Source organism: Atta colombica, unplaced genomic scaffold (genome assembly GCF_001594045.1).
Source record: "Atta colombica isolate Treedump-2 unplaced genomic scaffold, Acol1.0 scaffold164, whole genome shotgun sequence".
NCBI classification, from domain to species: domain Eukaryota; kingdom Metazoa; phylum Arthropoda; class Insecta; order Hymenoptera; family Formicidae; genus Atta; species Atta colombica.
The window spans coordinates 919437-930771 of NW_017259255.1; the positions used below are offsets into that span (position 1 = coordinate 919437).

General features: G+C 41.2%; 1 protein-coding gene across 3 annotated transcripts in view; it reads right to left on the reverse strand.

The window, feature by feature from the left end:
- Nucleotides 1–4090: 4090 nt before the first annotated feature.
- Nucleotides 4091–11335, reverse strand: part of LOC108686138 (nuclear hormone receptor E75) — a 54185-nt gene continuing 46940 nt past the window's right edge. For 2 of the 3 annotated variants that reach the window (XM_018191248.1, XM_018191247.1), the window contains exons 4-5: nt 8662–8903; nt 4091–8310 (exon numbers count right to left, since the gene is read on the reverse strand). In XM_018191248.1, coding sequence (XP_018046737.1) covers nt 6349–8310; nt 8662–8903 — 2204 coding nt within the window. In that variant the 3' untranslated portion in view covers nt 4091–6348. Of the gene's footprint in view, nt 8311–8661; nt 8904–9373; nt 10169–11335 lie in introns of those variants that run through there. The other variant, XM_018191250.1, reaches the window with a different exon arrangement.

Genomic DNA, 11335 nt, shown 5'->3' on the forward strand with positions numbered 1-11335 from the left:
TAATTTAATTAATAAAATATTAATTTAATTAATTTTACTAAAAGGTAAGTAAAATTTTCAATATTTTTAATAATTTTAAAATTTAAAATAAATTAAACAGTTTATAATTCTTTATTGTTTTAAATAGAATAGAATAGATGTGTCAAGTAATGATAAAGAAATAAAATATTTTACATAAATTTTACAATACAATGATATTTTTAACTTGATTTATTGTTCGTCATTCATAATTTTACATACACCCATAATTTTACCATAGTAATTGATCGAAATGTTTGATGTTTTTATTTTTACTAAAATTTAAAATATTTCTAAAGTCGCTTACCAGTGAATGAATAATACACGGCATCGCCAAAGACAAAAATCTTGGGAATATTAAAAAAAAACCCGATTTTATAAAGAAATTTAAATTTTTATGATAAAAAGTAAAAAATTTTCTTAGGCACAGGTTCTACAAAGTACGCAAAAAATTTCCAATTTTGTCTCGCTTGTAATTTTCTATACATACAATGATGATTCTGTACATATAAAATGATTAAATACAAAATACATACTGTTACTATACTCATCAAAAGTAGATATTTTCGCTTTAAAAAATCCTGTTTTAAATTTAAATTTCGTTTAGTTATAACGAAATTACAACTGTTTGAAATTTGTAGCGTTATGAATTTTTTTTATTTCAACTCAATAGATATTATAAAATATTATATTTTATTTATTTCAAAAATTCTTCTCCTTATTATCGATAATTTAATAGGTTGCGAAATTGTTCCACACTTATCACTAAACATGGTAAAATTCTAACGAATTTTGCAGTAGAATATAACGAGAAAATTTTTCCATGTACGAGAAAATTAAAATGTTTTGTACTATTTAAATATCAATGATTCATCATTAGATTCGAAAATTTGTTTTTAATTATTTATATTTTCTAATTATTTTTGATATCTATTATTAGTGAAGTGGTAAATTGTACTATTTCTAAAAAAGAGATGTTTCTAAAATATTCTAAATACAATAAACTACGTGCTCGCATACACAACATATACGTAATGAATTTAACGAAGATGTAATCAACTTTACAAGGCAACTTTAGCACGTCTAAAATCTTGCGATGAGATCTATAAATATGTGAGACCTATAAGTATGTGAATGCGACCCTAAGGGATTTACTGAAAGGACCTTGGAGAGAATCGGCGGGGGAGAGACTCGCGAGGAGGGTTCCATGAAGCAACGCCTCTTAAAGGTGGTCGAAGGCCATATCGCTCATAAATTTTCGGGTTGGTTGAGGGGTGAAAAAACCCGGGCCAGGGCGAGCTTGCCTTGTGCGTAAGGATAGTGCGTTTTTCGCGAGAGTCATGACTTTGTTACGTGGAAAACTGGAAGATAAAAGGAGCAACAAGAATCATTGAAAGGCAAAGATCTGCGAAATAAATCAAGGAACAAAAATGAAGAACAAAAGTGTGTTGACCCGGAAGACAGAGTTTTGAGTAATAAACAAAAAGGGTATTTCCATTCTACACATAGTATTATAGAAATATTTCGATGTAATACATCATTTTAGAAGATATTATGTCAGTCAGAAGTATGTATGTTGTTTTTATTGTTTAGAGATGAAATAATAAACTTGTAAAAATTTAATACAAATTATATCACATATATATATTTACATCTTAACTTTCTTTCAAATAGTTTTGAAAATTAGAGTCATATTATGATTGTGATCTATTCTGTGGAAAGTCAAAAAACGACATATATCTATATAGAATTGGACATTTTAATTTTGTCCGCAAAATGTTTTTATGTAGTTTAATTAGTGGCAGCGTACAGGAGTTACGATCGCGAGAGTAAACCCGTCGGGAATCATCCCGATTGCGTTCGCGATTTACGTTTGTGGGCTGGCTTTATACTTAGAATCCAATTATCGGAAAGCCACGATGGTGAGTATTGTCTTTGTGATGGAATCCTACCAACGGCGTGCGTGGTTCGAGGCTACCGTCTACTGGTGTTTGAGAGAATGCGCGCTGTCCCTGGACAAGCAGAGTACATTCCCAGACTGGGTTTCAGCCTCCAGGACGCCCTCACATTACGAGCCGCGTATCCGTCCCCCGCACTTCCGCCCCCCCTTCCACGCATAAAAGCCTTCGCACTCTGCTCTAAGGAGCGCGTTCAAGGTTCCGGCCGAGGTCGCAGACACATCCAACGAGATCGGCATCCCCTCTTGTACTAGTACTCTTCCCCTATGTCAACATAAGGAACAGAGACAACAAGACAATGAATAGTACTAACTTTATTATTTTTATTCGTCTCACTAATAGACAGTCGAAATCAGTCATTTCCCGGTATATTCGAGAGAATTGAGAATAAAAACAAAGAATGTTATTTATAATCAATATTTTATTTAACTATTGCATTGGTTGTATGTTCATAATGCAAGTATCAGCAGATTAACGAGCGGCCTTCGAGTTAACCGTATTACACTCTGCAGTAAGTTTTACTGAATGGTTTATTGTTAATCGATGACTTGTTGTTGATCTCTGCTCGGCAGCTTCCTCTTCATTTTCTTTTTGCCCGCTTAATCCGAATGATAGAAATATAGACTCGAGAAACTCCCCGACATTTGAGAATTAACGCATATTAATAACTCGTTACAATTTCAAGATCATATTTTAAAACGAATGATGAACAAAACATCGCAATTTATGCGCGATCTCAAGTATATATATGATAAATAGAAACTTAATAGACATGAAACATCATATCTATTTGTCTGAGGCATAGATAGCTACAAAGCATATAATGTTCATTATATATTTATTATTGGAGTCGAAGCTAATCGTGTGCGCCGTAATATATTTATGTCAGATAAATTTGAACATGGTAGCTAAATCAGAGGGATAATTAGTTTCCCAATCCAGCCGGTATTTTTAGTTAATAGCTCATTTTTACCCTTATTCGAAAATACGCCCTCGCGTGACATAGCAATTATGATGAAGCGCATCGACATGATGATGCGGTAGAAGCGAAGTGCAGAGTTCACGATAGGACAGTTCACGTTAGCGAGAACTAGGTTGCGTGGCAACCGACGCCCACAGGGCGCCACGCGCCTCCAATGTAGGTATTTACGCGAGCAGGGTGGCTACCATTTCTGTTATATCGCACCTCATCGTAGGCGGATTCGGTGGATCAACGAGAGAGATTGAGTATATCAGGTCCTATGCGGAAAAAGTATGGAAAAACATAATTGAAAAGCCCCATTCTTAACTATCAACACTTGCATATCGATATTAAATTTATATATAATTAAATTTACATATTGGACGTACGCATTGCACTCTCATTTTATTATTCTTTTCTAATGAGTACAACGAATAATTAAATAAGAGATAGAAATAATGATCTTTTCGAATAATCATTTTTATCGATCTAATCGATTATTCGAAAGCGAGTAATTATTTATAATTGAGAATATAAAAAGCGTGAAGATATTTTAATTTGTTTGTTTTTGTTGTTGTAATCGGCGTCTTCGATAACGCGTTCGTAAATTCCAGTCATATTCGTATCTAAATATTATACTTACCAAGGCTGTGTAAAAGTTCAAGGTATCAATAAAAAAAAGATATATAAACATCAGGACATCCAGCTCAAATTAATATATGGCATGATCACCGAATTATGCGAGTCGCTCAAATGAGAATTTTAAAAATTAGGTAATATAAGTTGTTTATTTGTAAAAACATATTTTCTTAAATATTTAAAATTCAAGATATCCGATTATTGATATTTGAATAATTATATTAATTTAGGGACAATTATAATTGTTCAGTCCTTTTCGTTTCTTACACATTAATAATGAATTTTAGAAGTATAATGTATATTATTAAATATGTTAACGATAATTTAAATTGGAATTTTGTGCTTACATATATATAAAATAAAATAAACAAGAATAAAATAAACAAGAATAAAATATATGATATATTATTGGACAAGAATTTTATTTTTGAAAGATAGGATAAGAGAGATCTCAGATTTCTTATTGAAAGAATCGGAAGGCTGTGGGATTAAAGATAAATAAGAAGACAATATATTTTTATGTATAATTCACCAGACAATGTTTATTCAGACGACCTCACAACTCCCAAGCGTACAAAATGACGTGCTCACTGGGCAATATGCGGGGCTGCATTTCTTGCATGTAATAGAGTACATTTTATCCATATTTTTCGTTTTTTTCCACCAGAAACAACAGCTGTGTTTGTATTCTTCTTAATGGATAGGGAAATATATCATACTTTATGTATCGTTTACTATAATAATTATGTGTAGTTTATGCATAACAAGTATTACGAATATCAACGCTAGGTTGTCTGCGGAAAGGAGAGAGGGAGGGAGAGGAGGAGGACAAGAATAAGTGTTCGCTCAGTGTGCATATATGTTGCTGTCGTGTGTAAATGTGTCCATATTGTGTGTGTATGCGTGTTTTTGTAAGGACAAAAGGATTCTACGAGGATTCGCTTGGACAAACAGGTGAATGTGGTACATGCGACACGGCGAAGGAAATGCATTCTCTCTTTAGATACAATAAATACAGAGGCCTCTAAGCTGAAGGAAGGGATGGGTGTTTAGGAATACAACTGGCTAGGCTATATTTCTAGCCGGAAGATTGAATGTGCTTTTAATGTCTCATTCCTTGATGAGCAGATTCCCTTTAATCTGATCGAACTTTATTGCAACTCTATTTAAATCATTAATTTGAGGATCGAACTAACGAAACTCAAATCGGACATGATTAAAGTGAGCTTCTTGTAGATCGAACCAAGAGAATCTAGTCCATCTTGAAAGGAGGCATAAGTGTTTCTACAACTGTTTCAAGATCGATTTTACTCGCTCGCAACTCAGCGTGTTGTGAATGTATGCGTATTCGATGTTCATGCTGGAACTGGGATATGCTGGGTGATTAAAGGGGAGGGGGCGGGGCGAGCGTCTCAACAACACGTCGGCGGCGGCCCACCGCGTATCTTCTAACTTTTCCTCACGATTTTTTTTTTCGAAGCAGAAGAGGTTCACTCGCGCCTACCAACACATAGTCTTACAAATCTACTATTTACATTGCGTTTCGAAGTTCTACTCGGAACTCCGTTTTGCTCGAGCGCTCCGCGGCTTCTCTCTTTCTCTTCTTTTCCTTTCTATCTTTCTCTTCCTTCTCTCACTTACTATCTTTTCCTCGCTTTCTCTTTCGCAATCCCGTCTCGATCTATCTAATCTGACTTTCATGCATGCACACACAACACATAATATTGTATAACGCGTTTAAGCGGACCTACGATACCTATCTCGCTATACGACGCGATTAGAGGATATAATTACTTCTCGCGTCGTCTTCCCGACGAAGAGACACGACATGTAATATAAAGGTACGGTAATTGCAAACTGGTGGCCGCGGCGGGCCGATCAGTCTCATAACAAAACGCTTAATTCTTTAAAATCGCGTACGCGATCTTCTCGGTTGCCACCGCGATCAAGAAGCTTTTCGATTTGCCCCGATTCATTTGCACAAGCACGCTCATCCGTCATTCATTCTCTCTTTTTCCCATTCATTCCGTATGTCTGCCTTTCATCATTCACACAAGAGTATCATACGTATCTTTTTCTACACGTACACGAAATGATAATTTTTTACGGTTATGATACCTTACACATATTACAATAATATTAATTAGTTTTATAATATTTAATAATTATAGTAGAGTAGATGATCAATGAATGAGGTGGAGACTGTACAGGATGCGCGATTTCCATGATTATCACATGTAGATAGATTATTAATTTCTGTAACACTCAACCTTTGTGTTTTTTCCATCGCAGATGCTCTATCTTCTAGATATACATCTAGAGCAGAGTAGGTTTTAGGTAGGTAGACAGGTAGATAAGTAGTTTAGGTGGATAGGTGGCTCTCCTACACAGCACTGTTGTTTTCATCGAATCAGCACTTTTATGTAAGTGTCCATTCATCGTCATTTCGCGCACTCGAAAAAAACAACTCGCCACAAAATGTCTGTCTTCCTCGTGATTATACACGGAGATGTACCCTGTCCATTCCTCCGTAACCTCCACCTCCTTTTTCGCATGATTTTAGCGATAAGTAGTTTAAATTAATAAATTATTTGGTTTGTCACGCGCTCAGAGCGTCCTGGCACTTTCGTTTCTAGTTAAGGGCCGGGGAAAGTTGTATCGCGTCGCGACAACGAGTTTCCACCGGTTGATGATTAATGGATCAAATATCCCGGTTTCGTGCGCGCGCACGTCAGTGCATGTTACGGGAAATCACTTGAGTTCGCGAGAACACTACGCTTCGAGAGAGAGGGCCTTGCAGGGCCCAACGAGTGGTCTGGGTGATGGTGATGGGGATGGCGATTTCTTGGATAAGTTCAGCGGTTGCTGGCTGTCCGCGATATCAACCTGCAGCTCCATCATGTTGCTCGGACAGCCCGATAACACCGATAATGTAGCCGCCGTACTCGACGTTGGTCTCGGACTCGTGCTCGTACTACTAGTTGCTGTCGCGGAGAGGTACCGCGGAGACGAAGCCGGAGAGTTGGCAACAGCGAGATAATCCGAGGAAGACTGCTGTTGTTGCTGCTGTTGTCGCGCACCTGTTGTCGTCGTGATCACCGAGGTGGCCGGCCATCTGTTCGAATAGCTCGTAGTAGCGCATTGCAGAAGACCTTGAGATCCTTGCGTCGAACGTGTGGTTATGGTAGTCGTCGATGCGCATTGTTCCGCGGGTGACGGCGATGCTGTAGGAGATCTGGGACTAGCCTCGCCCCGCATTATATAGTTGTGTATGATGTCTGTACGCTTCAATTGTTCTGCTGTCATCCGCGGGCCTTCCATTAGGCTTCTCGCGAGAGTGGAATGCGTGCTGCTGAGCAAACTCGCGGTTTGCGGGCACTGGGATTGTGTCGTTTGTGTGGGCGGACTGCGCGCTGGTGGCGAAGTTAGATGTAGATGCAATTGAGACTGCGTGTGCTGAACTATTACGGCCGGCTCGGCCTCGGCACTATCCTTCTGGCGCAAAGCGCGGAACTTCTTGTGAGGCTTGTAAGCCTCATCCATCAGTGAGTTGGTATCATACAAAGGTGGTGCCTGAAGCACGCGCTTCAGCACCGGCATGTCCTCGACTTCCTTGTCCTCCGAGCGTGGACTCGAGCACACAGATGTGGGAGCGCTGCTGGCACTGCTGCTGGCCGGTTTATCAGGTTTCTCGGTACCAGACTCAATTCCGCTATCACTTGGCGAATCCAATTTACGAAAACTGCGACACTGTGGCGGCTGTGGAGTCTTCGATATAGTAGAACGATGAAGTTCATCATCGCCGGAACTAGTACTGCCAGAGTTCGCACGTCGTCTATGCGGACAAAGTCCACCGGCTAGAGTAGCAGCTAGAAGAGGCGCACTCGATGCATGGTGACCACTTGGCGGTGGTACTGGATGGTATTCTGTCAAAGAGGCAACTTCACCACTGCAGGTGCTTTCAGTGCTCGACACGCTACCCAGTGGGCTCTTTACCGCTTCATCTAAAGTTACGTCCGAAGCGGAACCCCAAGAAGCCGGAGGTTCTTCTTCCATTGGCCAATGTGGCTGTTGTTGAGGAGTGATGACGTGTTGTGTTTGTTGTTGCTGTTGATGTTGTTGTTGAGCCTGCAACTGCTGTTGCTGCTCAGTCATTTTGAAAGCCAATAATTTTTCAGAGTGGAGGGTGTTGAGAGTTTTTAGGTCGGGTATTTTCTTTAATAATTCACGGAGTATGTCAGGATGCTGAGGATGGTTCTGTGCTAATACCGTCTGTAAAGCGTTTCGAAGTTTATTGTGCATACGTTCGACCAGCTCGGTATTGCGAAGCCCAGGTCTGTCGGCGGCGATCACCACAACCGAACAGAACAGTCCCAATTCAGCGTCGGATAATCGCAAGGAATTGACTCTTTCTGCGAAGTCGAACATCGAGTCCATTAGGAATCGCGCATTACTGCTATTATGGATGGACTCTCGTTTGAGCACTTGGCCGTTTAAACAAATCATACTGTTCGTTTGACCATCGAACATGCAAGCAAGTCGCACGAGCAACACCTCGAAAACGCCAGCCTTCAATAGAGTGACCTGGTCGTCCTGAGCCAGCAGGTTGAATCCAGGTATGCGTTTCGCAAATTCCACGACACCGCGTATGGCCGGCGAGAACCTTTTGGAGAAGTCTTGAAGTAACTCTTGCTGTCCGGTCAATGGTTGTGGATTAGGATTCAAGGGGCATGCCTATAACAGAAAGAACCAAATTCCAAGGTCAGGAGGCAACGAATCGTTAAATCATGCTGAAGGTCGCCTATATCATTATTGGTACTCGGAAGAACATACCAGGCGTCCTCGCGTGGCGGAACGGGATGAGACGAGGCGATTTACATGCTCTCGTCGGATCTCGCTTCCTCCTTCGCCGAGGTCGCCTGGTTCTCGCACGATTTCCGCGTAGAACGCTTGAAAGATCAAGACGGCCCAAGGCCCGTGTAGTTATTGACGTCAGCGTACATGCCGACCGTTCAAATCTCAAAGCGAAGCGAATGGCTTGCGTAACCCGTGTTAATGTCAAGAGGATAGGTCGAGCTTGTTTACCAAGGTTGGTGGACATGCGGTGTAGTTGGGGGTCTCGCGGGCTCTGGCGAGGATTGGGGCCACTTTATCCCTGGTAAAATCGCATGTGTCGATATGGGCTCGCACCACGGTTGTAAGCAGACGTTGTTCATCTTCTAACTCAGCCGCTACCGCTTTTTCTTGAGAACGGCTGTGGGAGCTCTGCTGCATAGCAGCCAGAATCCTGGCCTTCTCTCGCTTGGGCACGCGGCCGAATCGTACCGCTGTAATCAGAAACAAGTAAAATCAAAGGGTTAGATGTATGTTGATTTGACGCTCGCTTGTACGTCGCACGCAAAAGGAAGGACGATGATAAATAGTTAATGCGATCAATGGGTGAATCATGCAACGGACCCGACCGTTCGCTATCGCGAGATGACCTTCGCATAAACGAATGTCGGCACTCTCGTGATATTCGCATAGACCATACGAGAGAATCGAAAGAAACGGCGACTCTCGATCATAGTAAAATCGACTGGCTATCAAAGCGTGAGTACCATCACAGATATGGTTTCGCGCTAAAGGTGAAAAAAAGTCAGAGGGGAAAGCGCACGACTTTCTCGCGGGAGAGATGAAAGTGCCGCGGGCTCACGCGCAGTGCTGCGCGTTATGCGAATCTTCAATTAGAAAGTATGCTATACGGTTTATCACTATCGAAACCGCTCTAATATTGTTCCATCAAAGGGACACCTACGTGCATTGTGATAGTTGACTACTCCGTTGAGGATCCCTTTCAGAATCGGTAACTCGTCTCCCATGACGGTTCAGGGAAACGTAAATCACGTTAAATCTCGGAATAATTTTCGATTTTATCGCACTTTCACGCACGTGGTTGACTTCTCTATCAGCACCAGATCACCTGCTGCCTGACGCCACGGTTGTCACTCTATACGCGAGGGACTCCTTGACTCTAAGGTTGCGTGTTCTTGACTGATAAGCGCTACGAACGATCCTCTCGGCTGACTCGCGAGTTGCGGGTCACTCCAAGCGATCGCACTGCGCGAAATCGCGCGTGGCTATGACAGAGAGGTTTGCCGCTCAGAGTTTGAAAAACGAGCGCGACTGCTATACGCGTGCAAACACGAGACAGCATCACCGCCGACTGAGTGATGTTCCGCGGTTGCGTTCAACAGCCCCTCCACTTATTCAACCATCAACGACCCCCACCATCGCGCGCGAATGTGGCCTTTGCCGAGCCTTTGGCCTTGAACTTGGTTTCAGCGACAGCCGCACGAGGCGTACCGCCGACCTATATACACTATATAACGAGCAAATGTACGACGCGTCAAGCCGTAGCACCCGGCGCAAAGAGTGAGTGAGATAGTTGAATTTCTCTATGCGCAGATGCGAATTTCCTTTGTCGGGGGTAACTTACCCTCGACGACCTTGTGCAACCCCTTGCTAGGCTACCTGCTCTGTCACCAGCTGTCGATAGTCAGCTTTATCTATTTGCGGACTATCGATCTTTAATGTTAAGGACGTGCTGGTCCTATGAGCTAAAGCAAACTATTCATTTGTTATCATTTTGAATCTTTAGCAAACAATGTTTTGTATAATTTTAGTTACGATTAATCTAATTACGAAAACAGCTAACGGGATATTAACGAAAGATCATATCTGATGTAATGATGTATATCATGTAATATATCATGTACAAAATCCAATTTTGATTAATCAAAAGTGCAAGTTTCCAATATATTTGTTCTTCTAATTTGGAATTTATTAATCCCGCACCAAGTTTTTTTTAACTCATTTCACCTTATGGTACAAAATCTCGTCGTTAAAATCATATTTATAAAGATTTAATATTCTTATAATTATATTTAATATTCTTATAATATTCTTTATAATTATTTCTTATAATTATTTCTCCAAGTACAACGACAAAAAAGAAAAAAAAATGCGCCCGATCATGATAACGGTGTCGACAAGTTGTTCGTAGCAAGGCTTGAAGCGTTATGACCAGTTAGTCACGTATAGCTCTGGCCAGACGGTAGCTCGCAACGAGAGCATGCGCCTACCAGCCAGGTAGATTCAGATGATGTAGAAGAGGGGAGATCGATGAAGGAGAGGAGCGGTATCGAGGAAGGGGAATGTAGTTAGGAAGTAAAGTTCGCGAGGTCTCCGCATGGAGTGTAGCGCCACGCGACAGCGCACCATCGCCGTTGGTGGGGGAACAGTTACGTTCCACGACCGAAGAAGCCAAGCAAGCGACGAGGATTCGCTTGAGGTGGGGAATGAGAGACGACGGCGGAGTGCGGCGACAGAGGCGCGGTAGCTGGGAAAGGAGGGTAGAAGAAGGTGGGAGGATCATTGGGGGACGTAGCGGCGAGTAGCGGTACTCTTTCTACGGATACCAAGTCACCCGCCAGACGAGCAACGGTCGTCTATTGACCCCGCGAATCGCGTTGATACTGATAGGCGTACTTTTTTGCACTGATTTTTAAGACGAAAGATCATTTTCATGTCATATGCGTTTGTGATAGGTAAATCGATATTATATTTTTGACTATACTCGAGCTACATCATAATTGAAAAATCGCATCTACATGAATTAATTTGCAAAAATGATAAAAATATACACTTAGTCATCTAGAGAGGAGGAACGCGTTCTAATTTTGTCGGGAGAATGTGATATATATATATATATATATAT